Source organism: Rattus norvegicus, chromosome 4 (assembly GCF_036323735.1).
Source record: "Rattus norvegicus strain BN/NHsdMcwi chromosome 4, GRCr8, whole genome shotgun sequence".
NCBI classification, from domain to species: domain Eukaryota; kingdom Metazoa; phylum Chordata; class Mammalia; order Rodentia; family Muridae; genus Rattus; species Rattus norvegicus.
This window is the reverse complement of record NC_086022.1, coordinates 154,432,577-154,458,041: the sequence shown is the minus strand read 5'-3', so window position 1 is coordinate 154,458,041 and position 25,465 is coordinate 154,432,577. Positions and strand designations below refer to the sequence as shown.

The 25,465-nt window shown below is 46.7% G+C and overlaps 1 protein-coding gene across 7 annotated transcripts in view; it reads left to right on the top strand.

Annotated features, from left to right (window-relative positions):
• The window catches only part of Erc1 (ELKS/RAB6-interacting/CAST family member 1), a 292,052-nt gene extending 269,946 nt beyond the window's left edge, over positions 1–22,106 (top strand). For all 7 annotated transcript variants that reach the window (NR_172210.1, NM_001394884.1, NM_001394883.1 and 4 more), the window contains one exon: positions 17,214–22,106. Coding sequence is in view for 6 of the 7 variants with exons in the window: in NM_001394884.1 (NP_001381813.1) it covers positions 17,214–17,351 (138 nt within the window). In the remaining variant the exon portion in view is untranslated. The remainder of the gene's footprint in view (positions 1–17,213) is intronic.
• Positions 22,107–25,465: the final 3,359 nt, after the last annotated feature.

The following is a 25,465-nucleotide window of genomic DNA, read 5'->3' as shown; positions in this document are numbered from 1 at the left end:
TGGGGATTTAGCTCAGTGGTAGAGCGCTTGCCTAGGAAGCGCAAGGCCCTGGGTTCGGTCCCCAGCTCCAAAAAAAAAAAAAATATATATATATATATTTATATATTTTAATATATATATATATAAGACAAGCCCTAAGTTTCAGTTATCTTCATTGCTAAAGTACTGAGGATCTGAGTTTGATCCACAGCCTGTGTATAAAAGCCAAGTGTGAGGCTGAGGTCATTCAGAGGGTAAAGGACTGGCCATGCAAGTGTAAGGGTCAGGCTTTGCCTTCCTGGCACCCACATAAGGTTAGATGCTATAGTACATCCCAGTGCTTCTAGAGGAGATAAGAGGCAGAGACAGGAAATTCCCAGAAGCTAATGGGCCAGTTAGCCCAGTGTAAGCAGTGGCAACCAAGGTAAAGATGGACTTCGGAGAGTGTCCATCGGAGACTTTGACATGCCCACATTCAGACACAGACACACAGATAGACGGACGGACGGACGGACGGACGATAGATAGATAGATAGATAGATAGATAGATAGACAGACAGACAGACAGACAGATGGGTGATAGATAGATAATAGATACTACATACATACATGCATGTATACATACATACATACATTTCACACCCCACATTGGGTGCCAAATATAAAATCATTTTTAATATAAATATAATTAGTAAGTTAATCCAGCAGTTGTATTTTTTTTACCTTATTTTAGACCCCAAAAACCATACAGAAAAACTAGGATTTATTTTAAACTGCACCTCAGTAGCTGAGCAGTTCTACCTTAATCTCTAAAGTAATATGGCTCCCAGCCACTACCCCGATGTACTTGCTTCTTCTTATTGGTCTGGCTCTTTGGGCTTCAGTTGTGTTTCCATATCTCTCTGGACAACTTCCTGACAGCCCCAGTTCTGCCATCCTCCTGGCCGATCTGAATCTCCCTCTCTCCTTCCTCTGGCTGGTAGATGTCCTGCCCTATTCTTTCTTCTGCTCAGCCATTGAGTAATCAGCATTTATTGACAAGGCAGAGGATAAATGATAAGAATCATTTACACAAACTTGAGACAGGAGATTCTTGGTATAAGCATTACAATGCCATATCTGGATTGAAACAAGATATGAAGGCAAAGAAATCAGCATTTGAATAACTCAAGGGTAAATTTTATACACTGTACAAAAATATTATGCCTACACATACTTAAACACATACATAAATACATACATACAAAAACATTTAAATAGAAAATAAATTTAAAATTTTGAAGCCTGGTAGTGTTGTTGGCATACACCTTTAATACCAGTGCTCAGAAAGCAAAGGCAGGCAGATCTCATGAGACTGAGGCCAACCTGGTCTATAGAACAAGTTCCAGGACAGCCAAAGCTACACAGAGAAACCCTGTCTCAATAAATAACTAACAGTGAAAGGTGCTGTGGCACATCTGTAATCCCAGCTGTGGGGAGAAGGGGCAAGTAGAACCCGGGGCTTGCTGGGAGGCTATTCCATCCTAGTCAGAAAGCTTCAGGCCAGTGAGAGGCCCTTTCTCAAAAACAACAAGGTTAACTGGAGCTATAGGTCAGTGCCTAGCATCTGTGAGGCCCTAGGTTCAGTCCCCTGTACGTAGGATAGACGCTCCTGAGGGATGACACCTGAATTTGTCTTCTATCCTCCTGAGATTCTTGTGTGCTCTACATGTATATAATCATGTATGCATGCATGATTGTAAATTATATGTATGATTGTAAATTATATTGTATGTCAGTATTTTGCTGTTTAAATGTCACACCTCACCTCTAACCTCCCTTTGAAGTGTTAAAGCAGTTCAACTGATAGGTTCTATTAAAGCACTAAAATCCACTAAGAAACAGAGAACAAAAATTTTTTCCACCCTAAATGGTAACTTTCCATCGGGTCGAACCACACTGGAGTAATTTTGTATCAGGCAGCTGCTCTTTGGGTCACTGAGCTCAGAGTCTAATCCCTGTTCCCAGCACTTGGTCCCATTTTCATTTTTCAGAAAATATTGTTCCAAAACTTAGCTCAGGCCTTGTCTTATTGCATTGTCTTTCCATTTGTTCTCTCCAATTGCTGAGTAACTTGCATCCATCCCTCTTTTGAAAGAAGTGGATTCAAGACTGACCATGCTAGTGCAGTACTAAACACAGGGCCACTTGGGGCTCATCAGTCACTGGCCATAGGCGTGACATTCTATTCTTGCCTCTTGGATGGCTTTGCCTGGTTGCTGTGCCACCCAAGTGAGTCAAAGGGACGCAGGAGCTGATGGGGACAGATCCTGAGAAACCGCAGGGAGAGGAGAAAGAAGAATGGCTCTTGGTGGGTGACAGACTTTGTTCTGGTTCCCAGTCTCTGTTTGTGATCTGCTTTTCTTCTTTTTGTGATGTCTGAACTTGTTTTCTAAGCTCCAATGCTGAAGTCTTGTCCAAAGCATTGGGAGCAGCAGCACGTGAGAGGCTGCAAAAGGCAAGAGCAGCCGTCTAGCAGAGAATAGCAGAGCCCCAAAGATAAATGTGTTTGCCTCAGAACTGAGCACAGGAATGTGTGCATGTTGTGTGTGTCTTGACACATTTATGAAAAATACACAGTATGGTAGATTCACTTTTCTTCTCAGCTCTGCTCTCACAATCTGGCATTTTCTTCTTCCAGAATATCTTGCTAGTTGGATGCTGAAATATCTGGCAATGAAAGCTTATTTAAAAAAAAAAAAGTAAAAATTGGAACTGGAGAGATGGCTCAGTTAATAAAAATGCTTGTGCAACAGGCATAAAGATTTGAGTTTGACCCACACACACCAGAGCCCACATTTAAAAGCCAGGCAAAGTGGCATGCACCCATAATCCCAGTGCTGAGGGGCAGAGGAGGGTGCCTGGGTATTGCTGTGAAGAGGAGGACTCTGGCCTAGAGCTGAGTAGACAACACAGGAGGGGTTCAAAGCTAACAGGACACTGGCTTTGGACACTAGAACCCAAACCTGTGGAAATGGAAGTTTCCAGTCCAGTCATGCTGTTGGAATCAGTTACCCCTGGTTCTCTCTCAGAGTATTAGATATTTACCAAAGGTTTGTCTACAGTGGTGCACGCCACAGCTCCTGCATGAACACAGGAAGGTAACAGTGGCTGTGTGAGTATACCTTTCTCCAATGGAACTTGACTTCCCAGGACAGAACCAAAAGGGATCGTAATACACAAGCAGTTTTCAGTATACATTCAGATATTGCTGCCATATCCCACTATATACATGACCACCACCCATAACGAAAAGCCCACCCAACTACCCCAGCCCCCACTACCAACACCACCCCATCAAGGAAAATACTGACAGCCCCCTGCCTGGTCTGAAAACTCCCAACTATTCTGGAGTTACCCTCCATACCAGCCACCTAGCAGACAGTCTAGCTACTGCTGTTGGGCCCACTGCCGTTAGGTGCTGAAAGCCTTCTGATTCTGAGTCAGAAGATGGGGCCAGATCACACTCACTGTCATTCCTAACATGGAGAGTTAGAACAAGATATTAATGGCCGGTGGAGTCCAAGGCTTTACATTCCAACAGCAGTCTATTGGTTTCTTCCAGCTAAAATACACCGTGTAAGGGGCTCACATAGAACTGTATCTTCTCTTCACTCTAAGGGCTGGAAATCTAAGGTTCAGGGTGTTGGTTCTGGAATGCCTTGGTTCTCTGGTGTTCGACTTCTCACTGTGTCCTCGAATGACCTAGCCTGTGCACCTGAGCATCCATGATGTCTTCACATCCACACTGCTACTGCCTACTGCACCAGCCGTACAGGTCAGGCCCTAGGTTCTAGGGATTCAGGCTTCAGCTTGTAAATATGAGCTGGACACAGCTCAGTCCACAGAAGCACTGGACTAGTACAGAGGCTGGCTGCTATTGGGCCACTCGTTCAGGGTTTCAGCTGACTACCATACCAGCTATGGAAACTCTAGAATCTGCGTTCCAAATAAGCCTTGGGGGTTTTGCCCTAAGGTTAAAGGTAATGCAGAACTTCACACCCATGAGTTAGCCAGCACCCCCTCAGAGGACTTAGGGCTGCTAGTTACGTCCACCCAGAAAGTCAAGTGAGGTACACGCTAACAGGGCGTTTCTGAAGAGTCGTTATAGTCACAAAGCCATAACACCGTCATTAATGAATGAAATCAGAACAGTGGGGGTGGATACAGTGATGGGACACACAGCACAGCTGTCCTACTGCTCAGCCCGCCTTTAATGCAAAGGCTGCAGGCACAGAAGACAGTGCTGAACCTAGCACATGCTCTCGGTCAGCCCTGAAGATCAAGTCTGCTGAGTAAGATTGTTCCTGGGGCCCTTATCAGTGAAAAGTAATGGTTTTAGTGTTATCAGACTGAGTCTTGACTTTCTAAACCAAACTCTGACTGCGAGCCAGATTCAGACAGATCTTATTTCCGACTTGGCAGAAAGGCATGTGATGTGATGGTGACTTTAAGCTCGTGTGATGGACCAGGCATGGTGCCCACTCCAGTGATCCTAGCAAACAAGGTTAGTCTTGTCATCGTAGTACACATGGTGTTAAAGCATCCTCGTCTCCAGATTCTGTGACGTCATTGCTATTTGATACATCGGAGTCCATGGGATATCACTCTGCATTTGCAAGGCTGAAGCAAAATTCAATCCGATCAGCATTCATTCCTATGGAAAGTGACCCCTGAATTAAACTCAAAATGCAGCAAGCAGAAGGAGGAAATCTTGGGGAGATAAAGTATGGATTCTCTGGCTCCTGCTGATGAGACCCAGAGGAGGTGCAGTGGAGTTCTCATGAGCTTCCTCAAGCTAGAAAAAGCTTGTGCCTTCCAGCTGGGTTTCATCCTTTGATTCTCATTTGCTAAGGCAACCCAGGCATGGGCTTTGCTTAGTCAGGCATCATGATGTCTGGAATGAATCTGAAGAGCGCCTGTCTCCAGACAGCTGAAGCCAAGGAGGTAAAATGCCTCATCTAGGATGGGAAGGCCAGGTGGCAAATGAAGCTTCTGGTCCAGGTATTGGCACTGCTGCTCCTTGAAGCCTAGGAAATTAATTAATTAATTAATTAATTCTCTCAGGGTCAACTCCAGGAGAAACTGACACTTTCAAATGCAGAACTTCTTGTCATGGTACTGCCAGTGTAGTCGGTGCCAGCTCAGGCTGAGTGTGTCTCAGGGTACTGTGACTGAGTGCACCACCCAAGCCTTGGGCTCTTCTGGAGGCTAGGGATAGTGAGTAATCAGGAGTATATGAGACTTTGTTAACCCCTTCAGGGCTTGTTCCCTATAGGACAGTAGAACTCTAGTGTTCTGCCTTAAGTCCTTTGTGATGCCATGCAGTCATAGGCAGTGGTCCACAGACACTGGGGACAATGCTCAGGGCCATGTGCAGCCTTCTCTGAGCTCTGGTTTACTTGGATTAGCCTTCTCAGGTTATATGCAGAAGAAGAATTCCAGGGTTTCCCATTCTTCCCTTGCCTGTGCTTAGCTGAATTCCTCCTGCACTTTTTGTGAAGGCTGAGCACACCTTCTCAGTGTCTCACTCCCTTGAAGGAAAGCTGTCTGTTCTCCACATGCTTGCTTTGTCTTCTCGGGTTTAGCCAAAGCTGCATGAGATGTTGGAGGTCATATCATGGCTTCATCATGCTTCTTGGGGAGCTGTGCTCATAGCATGGAGAGCCTTAGGTCTTCATTGAGCCAGATTAGACTGGAAATATCTCTGTTCTACCTTTCTGGACCTGTGACAAAACTGCAAAAGTGTGAGATTTAAGAGATTATGTGAATATTTTTCTTTCAGCCCCAACCTTCCTTAAGAAGCTTTCAAATCATATCCCATACTTTCTTCCTTTCAACATGTAAAAATTAGTAACAACAACCCTATCGCCATCTATCTCCATGCCAGCCAAGTCAGACACAGGCATTCTCTGTCACTGTGTGACACTTACGTCTCACCACCGACGTGGTCATCCATGAATGGCCGTGTTCATTAAGGGACCACTTAGATGAGCCCACCTGACAACAAAGGTTGGTCATTAATATATACCTCCCATGATTCTGTTTTCCTGGACCAGCAGTGTGTACCTCACTAAAGGATCACCCTGTCACTTTCTCCAGGAGTAACCATTCAGTTAATATGTCGGGCTTGCTCAAAAATTAGGGAGAAAATCAGCAAGGTGATCACAGGAGTCTTCGCCTATCACTGACACCAATATGGGATGCCACACGTTGGGAAGCACAGTCCTGGGAATAGGTGTGTTGTGCACATGCCACAGTGGCTGCAAAGCTCCCCTCTCTCTTCCCTTCACTTGGCCAGAGACATCAGCTGGACATGCAGTGGGCCTCACGCTGGTTCTGCACTTAAATCTCAGCCCCAACAAGGTCTTATTCCTGACAGCTTCAGCATTAGATTTCCTAAGCCGTTGTTTGGTTTTGGGGCCAGTGGGGGGGGGGGGGTTGTTCTTTATCCTTTCCTTTTTGACATTATTTCTGAAAGCCAAACTAAACACATGGGACTGGCCAGCCACCCTGCCTGGTTCTGTGCTCCCCGGAATGCTGCTATTGTTGTGATAGATCCCTGTAGCAGGAGGGAGGGTTTCTTTCATTCTGAAAATGGTGAGCAAGTCTCAGTTCATTCTAGTTAGCAGATGATTGAAAGAAAATGTAAGGTACTGCCAAATCAACTTACAAACAAGACTTTTGGAATTCTAGATAGTCCACCATGTTTGTTTAGACCATGCCACTGCAAATCCATATAAAGCAGATCCCACACTTGGCAACATGTCCTTGTGACTGTCTACCCCTTACCTGGGAACTGTGCTTCTGTTCAGTGAGCCACCAGGGCTGACTGGCTTACTCTTTGAAGGTGACAGTATACCACCGTTCCTCTAGTGTTCTAGGGACCTTCCTCTATAGGAGGTGATTCCCATTCTCTTGGCCCTTCAAAATTAGTGCACAGGGCACCAGCCAAAGCACTGTGGATACTTTGTTCAGTTTCTTCTTTTCCCAGTTTTCTCTTTCTTAGTCATGAGCATTGCCGTGATCCTCCTGTTCTCTGTCTCTCTGCATTCAGAACAGATAGAGCACTCTAACAAGACAGCCTCCTAGGAGAGAGACGGACCTGGGAGTTGTTAGTGGCACAATATCACAGAGGGTCACAGATTATCTCATATAGGGACAAATGCCCTAGACAGGAAAGCATTTTAGACATGTCTGGTTACAAGTAGAGATTAAAACATTAATTAGTATCTTAGCAACACTTGCAGATAGAGTGTGCATGCATCTGGAAACTGTATCTCTGACTTCTGACCCCAGGCTGGCCTCTGGGTGATGCATGCTAAGTTTCCTGAAGTGAGTACGTTCCTCAGTCTAGCACCACCCTTCCACTATGCTTCATCAGGCCTTCGTCTTACCTGTAACGAGGAGTCTGGAACCAATGATCATCCTGCTCCCTCCAGGCTGTGAGTTGAAATTTCAACTCCAACAAGTGTAAGCTTAGTATTCCTGTGATTAGATGTTTGCCTGGCTGTGGTGGGGTGAGAAGGGCAGGAAAGACACAGAGACATGGAGATCCAGAGTTTGACTCCTCAATGTTTGCTTTCACTCAGGACTGTGGACTGCTGTGTTTTCAGTGATGTAACAGAGGAGCTCTTTGGTTTTAGGTTTGGCTTGGGGGAAGATGAACCTTTAAATGTAACCCAGGGCCTAGGGCTGTCATTGGGCCACAGCCCTGGTCCTAATTTCTTCTCAACCTTTGAAAACAAATTATAAAAACAATGGCAATCTAACCTTGAAAAGCCCAGTCACATTAAAGCTAGCATTCATCCAGTATATGATTAACAAATACTGTGTTCTAAGAATAAAAATGTTGGGGATAATACTGGAATTATATGATTTTTATGGTTCAAAGCATGAACTGCTTTGCTGTTTCTGTCTGAGGGAAGAGAAGGCAGAAGTTCCTTCTTCTCAGTGCATAAGCCAGTACTGTTGGGAGAGGGAAAGCGTGTCATTTTTAACCTGTGGGGAAGCTTTCCTTGGCACCAATGCTAGTAAATTCTACAGTGTGAAAACAGTGACCAGATGCCTGTAGGAAATAGCTTACTGACTGAGAAATCACTGAGCTCTTTGGTCCCTCCAATCTGCTACGCTTTATGGTCTGTTCAGAAAGGCAAAGCCGCAAAAATACATTGCAGTTTATTCCATATGTTTGAGACACTGAAACTGGGAAGCTCACTTTGTGTCTCCATAAGTCCTAAACTGCTGCCAGTTTGGATTATGGAGCTGTAGGAAGTCTAGCTAAGAGAGGAGCCACTTCTACTTGACCCTTTGCTTCCAGGGCACCACCCTCATCAATTTTACAGGTCTGACTTCAAAGCTGGTATCCTGAGAGTTAGCTATTTGCTTGTTTGTTTTTGTTTTGTTTTGTTTTAAAATACTCAAGTTCTTGTCTGCTTAAATCAAACTAAGCATTTCTGTGTAGTTTTATGTTTACCACCAAACCATCTGGAAAAGGGACTTCATTAGCTGAGTCATGCCAGCCATTTACTGATTTTATTGGGAGAGCTCTCTGGGCATGCCTTTCATAGCTATCAGAAAGCCTCTCTTTGACCTCACAGCATTTTACCTTGAAATGGAGCCAGATCTATAGAATACTCAACTTTTTTCTTTTAAGAATGTCTTACATTTGGGTCTCTAGTGGCTCTCGGCTGTATTGTGTCTTGTCTGTAGAGAGACATACAGGTCCTGTTCTTTAGTCATAGCGTACACTGAGCAGATGTCCTGGGCAGTACTCCCAAGGCAGCCAATCCACCACAGCTGTTCTCTCTTGCTCCATGCATCCACTTACGTTTCTTATCATCGTACCATCCATGTTGGCTGATCTCTGAGTTACTCAGCACTGAGGCTGACCAACCCTATAGCCAGTCCTTCCCAACAGTGCTCGGTGGAAAGTTGTAGAACCCCCTTCTCTGTCTGCTCCATTTATTTGCCGAGTCTCCTATCTATAACAGCAGCTCTGTGTTAGAGACCAAGGCACCTCTTCCGCTGTACTTCACATAGCAAACTACACATCACTATGACTGCATCACTGTGACTGCGCATCACTGACTGTGAGCATCACTGACTGTGAGCATCACCGTGACTGTGAGCATCACTGACTGTGAGCATCACCGTGACTGTGAGCATCACCGTGACTGTGAGCATCACCGTGACTGTGAGCATCACTGACTGTGAGCATCACCGTGACTGTGAGCATCACCATGACTGTGAGCATCACCATGACTGTGAGCATCACTGACTATGAGCATCACCGTGACTGTGAGCATCACTGACTGTGAGCATCACTGACTGTGAGCATCACTGACTGTGAGCATCACCATGCGTGCTCCATGTGGAGTCACTGCTACATTTGGGGCTCTTTGCTCAGGCCCCTTTAGAAATCATATCACTGTTTCAAGAGTGCCCAAGCAAGGCAGTTCTTACCAATGGTCACCTCCATGTCCTATACTTGCCCTTGTACTCCATCTTTTGGGAATTCTGAGCAGAATGGGAGCCAGGCCTGTCTCACCAGGAGGTTCATAGGATTTTGATTTCTTTGTTGTGTTTCTGTGGAGCTGGACCCAAGCACTGAGTTACAGACTCTCACCCTACCTGAGTGGGCTGATCTTTCAAAGCTCCTCAGAGGTGCAGCAGAGCACTTAGCCACGTGCTTGGGCCTACACTCAGCCCCAGCAGCAGAGGTAGAACAGAATGTCTTCAGAAAAAATTAGTATCTGTTTCTGCAGTTTGACTCACTGCCCATTCTTTGATCGTCTGCTACATGCAGGCATTTTGCTAGACAGCTTCATGTATAAAACAGAATTCCTCCAGGAGTTTACCAAAGAATTGAGGAGTTAGCATAGAGGCTCTTTTAAAACAAGACAGAAGAACTCCTGCAGCACTGTTCCCTCTGAATGAGGAACACTTTAGAAGAAAGGGATTAGCTAAGACATGAGGGATGAGAAAGTTAAAGAACATGTGCCAGAAGAAAGAGTATTCACATGTGAGTAAGAGAATAACAACACAGGCAACCAAGGGTATTGCTGTAAAATTATAATAAAATGCTGTCTTTTAACCCCGCACTAGGTCCAGTACCACAGTGCTCCAAGATATCTGGTAGATATCTTAATCTCAGTCAGCAAAGCCTCTCACCTGCTTTGTTCTATCCCATATCACACTGCTGATGGCCTCTCTCTGAGCCTGGCAACAATCTCTCGACCTATCCAGTTCCCAAGGAAGGTTGCCACCATGCCAGAAATACACATCCCAATTCCATGGCAGCCCAGTGTCTCCAGCCACCACACACTCTCTTGAACTAAAACTGCCACATGAAAAAACATACAGCACAATAACCTCTGATCCAACTGATAAGATACAATTGCCCACCTAGACACACAAAACCCTGTACACATCCATCCCTTAAGAATATTCACAACAACTGTAAAGGTACAGAGTGGAATCTTAACATCCGCCTCCATGTTCTCTCCAGCTTCCTCTCTCCAGTCTCCTCCTGTTCCAGTCTCCTCCTCTTCCTAAAACTTTTCTCCCGCCCATCCTTCCTTCTCGTCCAATGACAGGTCTCATTCTATCTTGTACCTGCCTTCACCTGTATGATATCCTCCTACACAAGGGAAGGGATGTATGCTTAGAAAAGGCTGCCGGAGCAGTGGTGCCACTGTTGGCTGTGTGAGAGGTGGGAGGTCATTTCAGGGGATGGAAAAGGAGAAGACTACCCATTCCAGCCTGCTCACAGAGGATCTCAGGAGTGACAGGGAGAACATTTTCTGAGTCACAGACCTAGTCTTTAGCTCTGCTGGTAAGTGGAAGAGCTGCCCCTCAGATGTCTGCCATGTTGAAAGGTCAGGGTGGGTTGGTTGATGGCTGTGATTTGCTTTCCTGGCTGTGAGAACAGTGAGATAGGATCTTAGTTGGTTTTTTGTTGATTGAAAATCTGCAGTTAATCTCGAATGCTTCAGCCACACGTCACAAACTTCTTTGTGTAACTGTACCCAAGTTCTAAAAATAATGACTCTAAGAATTAATTAATTATGAATAAATGGCATAAGCTTTTTCTTATTCCCTGACTAGCACCTAACTTATATAATGTGTTTATTCTATTCTAAGTCCTGCCAAGTGGTTAATTACCTCTCCTCAGTTTCATAGGACCCATCTCCATCAGCATTAGGAGCAAATCTCCTTGTGCATCCTCTCTCCCAGAGGTCCCTCTCCTTGCGGGAATACCAACCTCCTATTTCCTGCTAAGCTAATAGGCCAGCAGCTCCTTTTTTGATAGGTGATGCTTCCACACAGAATACAGGAGGCTGTCCCTGTATCTTTGGCCTGGGCCTTTAAGAAAACAGTCATAGATGTGGACGGGACTGTGGACAGTGAAAACCAGGAGCATGTTCATTTATGCTCAAAAGTAATAAAAGGAAAAGGTGTGTTGATTATATTAATGCACTAAATCACTTAGAATAGTTATGGCCCAAATTAGATGCAAAACTTAGTTCTACTGTTATCCCTTTTGTACTTTTTGTTTTTAATTTTCGAGACAGAATCTCAGACTTACAGTCCCCCAAGTGCTGGGATGCAAGTGTAGTCTACCACATTCACTTTGACTTTTTTTTTTTTCTTTTTTTCGGAGCTGGGGACCGAACCCAGGGCCTTGCGCTTGCTAGGCAAGCACTCTACCACTGAGCTAAATCCCCAACCCCCACTCTGACTCTTTTTAAAGCTAAATGTGAACAGGATTGCTCAAGAGAGGGTATAAGCAGAAGGAAGAACAAGGGCCGGAGGGGAGTGTGGTGCTAGATCACCTTGGTACCCTGACAGAAACAGCAGCATGGTAATGGATCACTTGTCTAGTGCACAAGGGCCAGGAGGGCAGCACAGTGCTAGGTCATTTCCTAGTACATACCAAACCCTGGGTTCTGTCTCTGGCATCACAAGCAAAAGAAGAGCAGAGGAGGGAAATGTGGCATAGGAAAGAGACCTGAGGCTGTGGCCTGTTTAACTTGAGGGCCAGGGCTTCTGAGGGAGAAGTCATCAGTGCCAGGTAGAGAGTGTCTCGGGGGAACTCTAGTGGTAGCAGTTTTTTCATAAGGTGTGTACAACTGAGTGTATGAACAGACCCTTAGATAACTCCCCCAGGAAGGAAGTTCTGTAGCAACACCTCAGCAGCCTTTTGTCCCATCTTCACTCTGTCCTCTATAGTCACCTGGCAAATCAGTTTGCTTTTTGTTCCTTCCTTTGTCATTTGAGCACTTCTAGCATCAGCTCTGTAGGGTAGTTAGGCTGTGTCTGCACTGGTTTCCCTGTTGCTCCCGAAGTGATACAGTGTAACAGCTTCGTAGCTGGCATTTATGTGGCATTGGCAGTATGAGGAACCTAGAGGTGAAGATGGAGGTTACCTGCAAGAACGTCGTCTTATTCCATCATTTTTATAGAAATGAGTATCAGTGGATTTGCTTGTCTATGAGGTGTTCTGCTATCTGCAGGAAGCTCACTCAGACTCCGAGTGACAATTGGAGTCTTTAGTAAAGTACTTTGGCCCTTTGTGTTTGTCGTTGTTACCGATTATTAGGTGTTCTTTATGTATTACACTATGAGTCCCTGTGGCATCCATGCAAACATCTTCCATCCAGCAGCTCCTTTTCCTCTTTCCTATAATGTCTTCTAAGAGAAAGTTCTTAGTCTTCTTTAAGTTTGTTTTGTTTGAGTTTTCTTGTTTGTTTGTTCATTTGCTTTGTTTTAGATTTTTGTTTTGGTTTGGTTTGGTTTTGAGTTTGGGACATAAGGCCTCACACAGCCCAGGCTGACTGTGATCATAATATGCAGCTGACGGTGACTTTGAACTCTTGACCTTCCTGCCTCCTGCGTGCTAGAATTGCAGGCCTGGATCAACACATCTGGCCTTTAGTTTTAATATAAATTAACTGTTTTTCTTTTTTTTTTTTCATGGTGAGTGTTCTTTTGTGTTCTGTTTAAGGAATCTTTGCATGATAGCTTTGGCAGTATATATACTGAAGTTGGAAAGGTCCAGAGAAGACCAACCAGCATGGCTGATTGTGTTTGCAAAGTGTCCTTTTTAACCTTCACATTCAGTACAGATGTCTTGCTGTGTTTTTATGAGTTTTGCTTGGGTTTTCTGAGACAGGTTTTCTCTATGTAGCCCAAGCTGTCTTCAAACTTTCAATCCTCCTGCCTCAGCCTGAATGCTGAACTTATAGGCATGTGGCAGCATGGTTAGCCCTCCTGTTTTCTTTTAAATATTTCCATGGTTTTTAATTCAGACACACGTTTACTATTCATCAGGAAATGATTTTGTGTATTATTGCAATATGGATAAAAGTTTTCTTTCATGTAGCCCCATGTATCAGAAAATTCAACCTTTCCCTGCCACACAGGAAATACCTTTGTCAAAAGCAAGTGGTCATGTTTGTCTAGGGTTTTCCCTGAACTTTCTTACAGACACAGCTGCCTGAGGTTTTTGAGGGGTTGGGCTGAATCTCTGAGTTAGTTTGAGCAGAATTAATATAGTATCAACTCTCCAGCTTTGGTCATGTTCTACCCTTGCATTTAAGACATGTTTTGCTTTTGTAAATATACTTCATAGTTTTTAGGTAGAGGTTTCACTAACCTTTCAAGAAGGCAAGTTAGGTGAAGAACCATTTGTGCCCTTCCCCATACCAGCTGGAAAGTGCACTTCTGAAGAGTTTGATAAGGAAAAGCTGCAGCTTAAAGAGATGCAGTTACAGAGGCTCTTTTCAGGATGTTGGAAGGGGACCTGAGGGGGTGGCCCAGAGGCTATGAGAGGAAGGAATAAAGGGTACTGTGGGTCATTTTGAGGCAGGGTATTTTGTATGTGTCATCATATGGTAAGCAGGACTACATTGCCATAGGCACCATGCCCTTGACTCTAGGCAATGTGGAATGGATGAAACAGTCAGGCTTGCTGCTCTCGTGTACTCTGTGTTTGGAAATCTTGGTTTGTTTTAACAGAGTACACTTCTCTATTTTCTCCACTAAAGATAATGTCTCTATATCCACTCTTCGGTTTCAGTCACTCCTCCCATGTCTGAGTTAGGTTAGGGTTTAGTAGGAAGCAGCTCCTCCACAAAATGTTTTTAAAAGCCATAGTCTCACTCACATATGTGTAACACACACACACACACACACACACACACACACACACACACCACACACACGCACACACACCAACAACTACAGACTTGACCTCTGGTGCCCATCTAGCATTGAAAGTAGCTGGATACCCAGGTAGTCCCACCACACCAGCTCTTCCATAAAATCTTACAGTATTCATGCACTGAAAGGACATTTTTTGAATGGATATTTTACATATGAAGGAAAATAAGATGCTAAGATATGGAACTTCAAGCTTACATTACAGAAAGGTCTGACTGACTCATAGGAACAAATTTAGTTTTGCAGGTTAGGAAAACTGTCCTGTTCCAGGAATGTTTCTGGTGTCTTTGAATGCAAAGATTTTAACATGTACAAAGAAAATTATGTCTAGAGAGAAAGTCACAGGAACTTACTTGCTACCTATAAATTATGATTAACTGCAGAAACCAATCAATCAAAAAAAACCCTAATATTGTTCGCTATAGTATTTGCAATAAGGGGGGGTTGGGGATTTAGCTTAGTGGTAGAGCGCAAGGCCCTGGGTTCGGTCCCCAGCTCCGAAAAAAAAGAAAAAAAAATAGTATTTGCAGTAAGGGAGTTGGTTTTTATTCCATAAAATAGAGAATGTGAGTCAGCTCCCCCACTGTAATGAGCCTCTCATCTCACAGAAAGGAGGTGTGCTGGTCTCAGCTTCAGAGGTTGCACTCACCAGCAGTTGCCATATTGCTGTTGGGTCTGTAGCAGGCCAACTGCTGCTCACGTTGTGGCTGGAGGACACAGAAAGAAAGATGAGCTCAGAGTCCCACAGTCCCTGACAAAGGCACAGCTCCTCCCAGGAGCTAAGACTCTGTACCCCTTAAAGGTTCAGCTGTCTTCCCAGTAATGCTCCCATCTGGTACCAAGTCCTTAACACCTGACTGTGGATCAAGCCCTCTAAAACCATGAGCTGAAATAAGTAAATCCTCCTTTAAAATTGTTTGTGTCAGGTATTTTGTCCCAGCCAAAGAAGTAGTAGTAGTAGTAGTAGTAGTAGTAGTAGTAGTAGTAGTAGTAGTAGTAGTAATAATAATAATAATAATAATACAAAGTCCAGTGGACGAAATGTCCGCTGTGCTAATGTAGTGTCCTCTAGTTAGTGTGTTTTACAGTGTTTTTACTTTCTTCTTTAACATATCCCTGTGGATGCTGAGGATGCAGCTCAGTAGAGTGTTTTCCCAGCATACACCAGGCTCTAGAGTACATCCCCAGAGTCAGTTATTTGTCAGCTTTTGGGATTTGATTTGGAAGCACAATGTACTGTTAGGTGAAAATAGATTAGTTTAACTCCTGTCTTGAACCTTTTAAAGATGTACTAAGACTTAGCATGGTCTAAGCATGGTCCTTGAGCCTCCAGATCAGGGTCAACAGTCAGCAGAAAGAGGATTGCCAGTCTCCCCCCAATGGCTGCACTTGAGAAGTGCCAAGCTCATTTTTTGGCTTAGAATGCCTAGAGTCTAACAAACAATGGGGTCTTGAACACTTGGTGCTCTTTGACATGTAATCTGCTTTTTCTGAGTCATCTTCTCCAGTTAATAACAGTAATTACAATAGTTAACCTTTTTCAAGAATTTTCAGAGCAGTGGGCATTACCCTGCCCTTCATATGGGATTGTCATTAAATCCTCTAAAACTGCCCTATGAAAATATTACTGCTCAGTCCTACAGAAGGGGATAGAGGTCAGGATCACATCAGCCAATGAATGTGGGAGCGCTGACACTGAGATCCAGGCTGTGTTCTAAACTGGGCTCTGAGCTATCCTTGACACTCAGTTTTCAGTTTCCTTCCTCCCCTGGGCCCCTGCCTGGTGTTTGGGAATGCCTTGTCACCAGCTCATTCCTCTGCTAGCCCCATCTCAGGTGGTTTCTGTCCTCCTTATGGAACCCTACTTTGAGATGTGTGTGCCTTTTCTGTCCTCTGGTCTGGTCCCCCTGTCTCTCAACCCTATTTAATTCTGCCTTGTGCTTACACAGGTCACTTCCTGGACATTGCCATCTGCCCACTCAGCAGCTTTTGTTAACCCTCCAAGTCACCTTCTAAGAAGATGAACGCAGCTGTGTCGCTCTGCCATTTAAAATGCAGGATTCCCTTGGAGTTTGTTCTAGTTTGGGTTTGAACTCTAGCTTTACTCACAGTCTGGCCCTCACCTGTCTCTTCAACTCCATAACCCTACCTACACCTCACTGTGTGGGATGTCCTTTGATCTGCCTCCAATCTCCCAAGGGACCCCTCTTTGACTTTTAAGACCCAGATCCTCACCACCTTTAGTGGGTCCTTCCCAGACTCCCCAGAATGAAGTAACTGTGTGTCTTCTCTCCCAGCGTGTCCTCACACCTCTGGTGCAAGGTTCTGGGTTGTGACTTACTTGTTGACATTCTTGTCCTGCCAGCGTTCAGCACAGGGACTCGATCCTCATCATTCAGACCTCGCACAGTGCAGACACTCAGTGACTCCTAGTGACTCCTAGTTAGAGGAGAATGGTCAGTGGGACTGAAAACAGCCTATCGATGTGTCTCTCCTCAGCAGGGGGCTAGGATGTCCGTCAGGATAATCTCCTTAGCCAACTAAGCAGTCTGAGGCCCCTGCAGAAACACAGCTGTGTGCAGCAAAGGGAAATCTTTGTGTAGGAGCACCACACAAAGTTGAGATCCTCGATCGCTCAGGCCTCTGAGTCTGGACCCTGGACACAGCCATCCACATGAAGTCAGCACTAGAAATCCCAGTGCGCAGCCTTGGAGTTAGCACTGACTTCACTGCGCCTTACTTTCATGATGAGAGTGTAGAAGTGAGAGAGAGAGAGAGAGAGAGAGAGAGAGAGAGAGAGAGAGAGAGAGAGAGAGAGAGAGAGAGAGAGAAAGAGAGTGTGTGTGTGTGTGTGTGTGTGTTTTGAACATTCATTTTGATACAGGGACATCAACTCTGCTTGTCATTTCTTTCCTGATGAATCCCCACTCAATCTGAACCCTACCTGAACTCTGCCTTTTCCCTTTCAGCTTCAGAACGAGTTAGAGAAAGTTGAAGGGGACAATGCAGAGCTGCAGGAGTTCGCCAACACCATTCTCCAGCAGATAGCTGATCACTGCCCTGACATCCTCGAACAAGTTGTCAATGCCCTGGAAGAGTCCTCCTGACATGCTCCAAGAAAGGTGACCAAGGAGCCAGAGAGGAGAACCTGAGGAACGGGTGTCTGGGCCGCCCCATCCTAGACCCTGCCAGCTGGGCGTGCCAGTCCAGCCATCTGTGTCTGTCTCTGCCTTCCGCTTTGAATGCTGCCTGCACACGTCTCCTGGTCTCCATGAAAAACTGCCCTTGGCGTCAGCAGTGGAGGGCTGGGGGTGCACTCCGCCCTTCCAGAAACAGGAAGCAGAAGCCCACTCAGGTTCTGTGCTTTGAAAGCTTGGAGCTGAAGCATTAGCATGAGTGCTTTCTCCTCGGAGGGTAGAGAAGGAGGAAGGGTGACCAGGGACGAGAAGAGCGAGTGCTCCTCTCTGTGTCAAGCTGCCTCGTGTTTACCATGTTTACCGTCATGAACCCCAGGTACAGGCTGGCTTCATGCAGCTTAGCTCTTGGCCTGTTGCCTCTCTCACCTGCACTGCTTTTAGCTGACAGGAGGAAGATGTTCACAGTGGTCACCCATCTCACGCTTCTTTAAGGCCTTTGACCTTCCCATGCTGCACGGTTAGGTTAATGTCTGACTGAAGAGAAGAGGACTTAATGTACAGGGCCTGTTGTCACTGCTTGCAGTTTTGCTCCTCAGAAGATGTCCCGGAGGGCCAGTCTGATTCCTCCTGAACATTATCCACAATGCTCTCTGCTCCCCAAGCTGCTGTAGAACAGGGGTTGCTGGTGTCTGTGACCCATCCTGCCTTCTCAGCTTTACTCTTAAGGAACATTCTCAGAGCCACAGCCTCATAGCCTGCCTAGCAACTGAGTTTGTCTTAATTCACACCCATTCCCTCCTCCATTCATTCATTCAAAAATGTTATGAAATGCCCACTGTATACACATCAGTGTGCACGGTGCCCATCCTTGGAAAAGGCTCAAATAGGGATGGTGTGGAAGTCCGTGAGACATGCTCAGTTGAATCATGGCAGTGAACTCATACCTTCTCCCCTCTTCCCAGAAACATCTTCAGACCAGCATTCTTTGTTCTCCACTCTCATGGCATCTGTGGGCTTGGGTGAGCCACGTCTTTGCTGGGAAGATCCCATTTGGCAGGTCAGGATTTTTGCTGTCAGTGTTATTGCCCTGAAACATGTTCTGTTTAAGGAACTGTACATGCTCATTTGCGTCAGCTGACTGCTTAACACACCCATGCGCGCTTCGTGGACATAGCCAGCACTGTGCTGAGCTCAGGCAGAGCCAGTTGAATGTCTCGGCATTTTGCAGACTTTCCCCCAGGTGTAGAGGACAGCTACCAGACATAGTCAAGCTCTACAAGAGTGCAGCTCATGTCCAGTTCTTCATCCCTGAAGCAGACGCCTGACGCTGCTGCCTTCTGAGGAGGCTGCTAAGGCCTGCTTTCTCCCTCTGCCCAGTTACACTCAAAGGAATTTAACACTGCCCACAAATCTCTCACCGCCTTCAACCCAGGACATCATGCAGCCACTATTGTCACAGTCACAGCGCTGGCTCCCCTTCTCTGCCACACAGTGTTCCTTTGTGGGTGCTGAGAGAGTTCCCGTGAGGGTTCGGTGGACTCTGCCATGGACCTCTCACAGAGGTGCTTTTGGAGGTCCCAGCCTGGCCACCGGGAATATGGAAATTAGGCCAAAATATGATAGTCCTTGCTGCTCATTTCTCAATGTTTTTATTGTCCCGTCCGTAAATCCTGTAGAAGACCCCCCTGTATTGTAGGATAGGAAGGTTAGAATCTTATTTAATTCTCATAACATAAGGAACCATTACCTAGTAACTGCTTCACAGGCTACAGTGGAATCCAGAAAGCTTAGAAGAGTCCAGGCCCACAGAAGTAGCCTAGCCCACCCCCGCCAGCTGCTGCTCCAGCTGTTCTCTGAGGGACACCATAGGCACGACTCCTTATACGTACCTATCTGGTACTTAGTAGAAGTACCACTTGCCACCCTTCCTAACTGGACACATGACCCAGTCCACCACATCCTGCTCCATCGTCCCTCCAGAGAGGCTGCAGGAACCCTGCAGGACACGCTTGTTGAGAAGGCAAGTTTCTAAGGCAAACCTTGTCTGATTGCTGCACCACAGCAAAGGATTCTCCTCCTCAGGTGGTGATCCAGCAACTCAAATGGCTCTGGAGACTGTGGAGCTAAAGTTGAACGTAAATGTAGTCTTCGTGTTGGGCAAAGTCCTAGGGTATCTGGCATTCAGATCCTACTGACTACATTCATGAAGCCAATGTTTCCTAAATGCTTAACTGCCACTGCACTGGGACACGCCATTCCATGACTGTCTTCACGCACGCATGTTCCTTCCAGTAGCTGCCCTCAAGAGCTCACTGCATGTTGGCTAGGATCATCCCTCACTTCATTCCATCGTCAAGCCTCATAGCTTTTGCACCTAGAGTGAAGGTGGCCTCCCTCCAGGCCTTTGGAGAAGGGTTAAAGCAAGCATGTGTCACTATATAGGATGTGATACCCACAGACCCAAGTACCAGCAGACCCTGTGTCAGCAGTGTCTACCCCAAGTGACATCATCAAGATGACAGTAGGAAACGAGGCTGGAAGCCAACCTTGGGCTGCTGGCTCTGCATACCTTAGTAGACTCTGTCCCTGGCCCTTGATGAGTGACTGATGGCACATCTGATTGGGATTAGCAAGTATTAAAGACATTTAAGATGAGAAGTCAGAGTGGGCTTTAGCAACTCGGAAATGTGAAGGGGTCCGTGGTCCCTGCCGGCCTTTATGCTCACGCTTGAGAAGGCCCGAGTGTACCTCCTCACCAGCGGGCTTTAGAAGCCCTGGGAGAGCAGACTGGAATGAGACCACCAGCGGTGTAGCAGGTCGAGATGTGGCTGGCTGTGTCCTGTCCATCTGTTTGGCCTCCTGGGAAGAAAGCGTTGGCTCAATTTCTTTCTCAGGAGAGATGAAGTCAGCACAGATGGTTCTCACGTGCTACTGTCCTGCCCTCCACTGTTGACACTGGGACTGGCTTGGCATCACACCCTCCTGTTTGTGAAGCACAGACTCACTGGCCTCCCTCCAGGTCCTTGAAGAAGGGTCAGAGCAAGGATATGTTGCTCCACAGGATGTGACACCCACAGGCCTAAGTCCCAGCAGACCCTGTGTCAGCAGTCGGTCACTCAAGTCTGCCTCACCTCCTGCCTGAAGAGGCCAGAGCCATGGAAAAGGAGAAAGAAGGATAAGGCTGTACCACAGGCCTGTCGGGCACCCACTGTCACTGCCAGTCTCAGAGATTTTGTTTAAAGATTTGTTCTTTCCTGTGAACCAAGAGAACGTTCAGGGAAAAAGAATATATGCTTCACCTGGGGATCCTTCCGAACAAAATGGCTGTCTGAACTCTTTTTAAACAGAAACTTTCCAAACTTTTTAGTGTCAAAATTGTAACCAAGTGTCTCCTGATTCTTCCCAATGTGTTTGGCAAGTGCTGTGACCCTGTTGTAGGTATTTCTCCTCCTGCCTCTTCTGAGGGAGAAGTGACTTTAGGGGTTGACTTGAGGGAGCAGGTATCTGTCCCGTCCTGCCACCTCTCTTGTATCTCTGCTTGTTGATATTGTCTGTGTGATTCAGAGAACGGGGCAGTTACATTGTGTCCATTGTTGAGAATATTAAAATATTAAAAAAGTAGTTATAGAACTAAAAAATTAAAGAGCTGTGTTTTAAAAGATGCAAACCCATAAATATGTTAACAAAGGGATTCAAGCTATGGGCAGCCTAGCTCCTCCCCCTCCAGGTTGGTGCGGTGGTAGCCAGGCCAGCCCTTGGGAGACACACTGACCACACCTGAGTTAGGTGACTGCCTGGGAACAGGACACCTGCCCAGTGGTGCAGTGAGAATCTGGGGCTCGCTCAGAGACTCTCCGTTGTGTCAGGGTTTTCTCTACATCCTCAGGACCTCTGGGTAGAGGCGTTAAAGTTGGTGACCCCAGAACCACCCTCACCCTCACATTGGATCAAGCCTCGTGTGCCTAGTGCTATGTTGTAACCTGGGCTTGAGCCTGGAGCTCCTGCTTGCAAGGCCACAGGACCTCTTCCTGCCCACTTGGTGCTATCTCATCATAACCATCTAACAGGGCAGCCTGGTCTCCTGGAGCCTGGGGGCCAGGGGCCGTGGGTGGCCCTCGGAGCTCAGCTCTCTCTGGCTCCTGATCTTAGATTTTTCCTTTTGAAGCTTTTTAGACCCAAACTCCCTTGGCTTCAGAGATGTCCGAGTCAGGGAGGGAAGTGAGCCAGGCTGAGGTGAGGAGATCCACCACTCTGCCACAGTAAGCACACTAGTCCAGCCCCTCTTCCCTGCCACACCAGTATTACATCCATCCTTTAAAGATCTAGTCCCACCTGAGGCACACGTCATCCCTCGGCCCAGCTGCCCCCAGTGCAGACTAGAAACCCGGGATGGACACACTGACGTTTCTTTGCACCCCTACTTTAGAAGAGGCATGTTGCACTTTAGTGGGGAGCCCAGAACACTGGGCACTGGCTTCCTATAGCTTGAGTCCCTGTAGATAGCAGTGATGGCAGCCTGGTGGTTTGTGTGAAGCAGCTGCAACTGCTGTCTTCAACTGCACACATGTGCAGTTCTAGAGTCAAATTCTGGCCTGGTGATGACATTACAAAGACGCGATCGGTTCAACTTTGCCTTGGTAATTATTGTAAACACTTTGTTCAACTTTTTTCTTTTTTATTCACAAACTAAATCCATCAGGAAATTATAAACTTATTTAAAAACTGTGTGCTGCAGCCTTCTTTAGTCTATCGTAGCCTGGTCACACCCCTGTGATGGGACCGACTATCCAGAAGTGCAGGAGACCAGCAGTCCCCAGCAGGTCCTCTCCAGGGGCAGACGAGGACCCGAGCGCTCCGTGTTCGGGGAGGTTCACAGGTGACTTGACTTGCTGCTGCCTCTCTTGCACCTGGTGGGCTGGTCTCAGCAGAAAATGCACCCTTAGCTCCCACTCCGACTCTGATTATCCTTCAAAGTCAGTTTTCAGCTTCCTTTTTCCTTTCACCCTATTCCCAAGCAGGTTGTCCACATCAGATCTGACTCGATTATGAAAGCATCCTTCACCCAGGAGGAATTCACACCAAGATAGCAGAGGAACAGGTGTGGCCAGAACTGGCTCCCACTTCAGGGGTGTGTTCTGATGGTCAGCTCAGATGTGGTCTGTGTGTCTGCATTATGAACACCGAGAGTAAATGTCAGGAGACCCGTGCATAATCGTGGACAGCATTGGGTGCTCACACTCCGATTATCTTTTAATCCATGACTGTCTTAGGAAGCAAGAAGAAAATGACGTTGAGCTCAGCACAGTGGCTCATACCCGTGCTCCGGTACTCAGGAATCTTAGCGGGAAAGATTCAGAATTGGAGAGCAGCCTGGGCCACATAGTAAGACCTATCTCACTAAGGTCTCTCTCATTTCTACAGAAATCATGGCACCTGGCTGTGTTAGTCTGTAGCAGTTGTGACGTGAGAGAATCAAGCATTTTCAGGTCCTGGCAGAGCAGCTGTTTAGACATACTGCCAGGCAAAGGGGTACCAGACTTTACCAGACTGAGAAACGATGCTGCACCTGGTTGCGTTGTGGGAAACAGTGATGTGACTAGCAGAATGGATGCTGCGCTGCACAGCTTAAAGCCACCAGCACAGCAGACCACACTAGTCAGCAGTTTCTAGGGCTTCCCATTCATTGGTTTAATGAATACATTAACTCAGCTGTTGACCAGTACTTAGCCACAAAGGAGTGGACACAGATCTCAGACTTGCATGTGTGCACATAAACCCATGCAGTACACACAATCTTTTTTAATAATACAAGCAAACAAGCATAATACATAATTATGTTTATCATTTTAAAACTCTGAGAGCACATGGTTGTTGTTCTGCATATCTGGGAGCCACTTTAAAATGATCCAGCTGTGTATTGGAGAGTGTCAAGGAGTAGGACATAGCAACAAAAGATTGGCCAGGAGTAGGTGGGTGCTTGAAGCCAGGTATTAAGTTCTCAAGGTCTACCAGTAAGCCATGCTCCCTCTTGAGGTCTGTGTGAGATTTCCCTGATCAGCATCAAGAATCACATCTATCTATCCTCTTCCTCAGGACCATGCATCCCATAATCCCTGTTGGAAACATCTGGGTACAAAGAGTAGTACTGTTAGTTCGTTTGCTGTCTGCTAAGCTCTGATGATGGCTTGTCTCATCTCTACGGCAGTCCCTCGGGCGAGACCCTGTTACCCATTTCTCAGATGAGGCACAGACAGGACAAGGATCTCAGGCCAGCCAGCAAAGGCATGACAAGGGCTCTCCAGTTGGTTTTCCCCATCTGTGGCTGCTGCTGGGCGAGGGGAGGAGACTAATCCCAATTCCCACCACTGGGAAGACCCAGGAAGAGCAGCACTTTGCAAATCCTCAGGTTGATCACTACAAGATGCATTTGACCCAGGGTTGGATTTAGCTCAGGGTAGAGCGCTTGCATAGCAAGCTCAAGGCCCTGGGTTCGGTCCCCAGCTCTGAAAAAAAAAAAAAAAAGATGCATTTGACCCCTGTGGGTGTCAGTTGACTGCCTCTGAGATCACATGGGCTAGATGCAGAATGTGCACAGGTATCCAGGCTAGCTGGTGGCTTGTGTGGGCCTAGGAAGCACTGCTTGGCAGAAGAGCAAAATGTGGCTTAGATGATAGGGCGTGCCTGTGTGCTAAAAGACCTCTACTGTCCTGAATGTGTGGCCAGCTGGGGAGAGCAACATCTCACATCCCCAGTCGTCCACCCTGTGCAATTCATAAAATAGGAGTACCCCAGCTCGGCGGGGCTGATAAGAAACTAAACAAGAAGACGGGGAGAGAGTGCCTGGTACGACAGCCCTGGAAGATCAGTACCTTGCTCTCTCTGAGGCTGGGGGAGGCTCCTGGGGCCTGGAAGGGAGAAGTTGCTAAGAGCAGTACATAGCATCCCTGTACTGAGCAGTGATAGTCAGCACGGGGTCCACTGCCTGCCTGGTATTCAAGGATACATTTTCTGGTAGGGAAGCTTAAATGCAAGCTAAATAACCCAGAGCTACACAGTCAACTAGAGACAGACCCGGATCCCTCCCCTGTCAACGGATTTCAATGGAGCCCATGTACCTATCAGAGGTTCAGGGCTAGGGAATGGAATAGTTGCACCAGACAGAATCCTGCCAGCCTCAGAAATGTGGGGCGGCCGGCTGTGAAAGGTATCCTGATTCCTGGTCTAGATAGGTGGAAGCCCCAGAAACCCTAAGGAACGGCAGGAACTTCCTAATCTCCCAGGAGATTGGGCCCCTTTCACGTGGCTACAGCCCCCACAGCCCCCCTGTAGAGAGGTTTGAGACAGAGCAGCCCCAGGCCCCTCCTCCACAGGTGATAGAGGCTCAAGACAGATCAATCACAGAAGCAGGACCACGCCCCCAAATATGTAGATGAGGTATCCCAAGCTCTCAGGCCAAACCAACAGAAAACACCTGCTGTCAGACCCTGACCCATCCCAAAACTGTATATAAGTATCCTATTCAGAAGGATTAAAGGTATGCAAGAATTACTCCATCATCTGAGAGCTTCTGTCATAAAAGCTGAAACACCCCTGCTTGGGGAGGAGATATGCTCTCCCAAAATTGAAATCACTGCCAGAAGCTCCCCTCGTCAGCTAGTCGGTCTCCGCTGGCTCAGTCCAGCTCGATGTCCTGGAGCAACCGAAGCAGCAGCAGTAGAAATGGAGGCAGAGCAGCACCAGCAACGGAGCCAGAGCCGATGGAAGCCGTTCCCACTCCCTGCCCAAGTTCTCTCCCCTTTGCCTGAACCTGAGCACTTAGCTGGACCAGAGACTTCCCCGGAGAGGCCGCGGGGCCATATGCTGGCTAGGGTTTCAGAGGAAATAGAACTGATGGGCCAGGCCTGCTCGATATCGAGATGGTTATGAGTCACATGGTCTCGTGCTCTGTTGGGCTTTGGACGCCATTAATTTCCTGGAAAACAGGCAGTTAATCACTTAATGCCCTAGCCATCTTCAGGTTAAACTTTGCTGGGAAGGGATGATGGGAGCTGGTAGCACCTTGTCAGTGTTATTTGGTATATAGA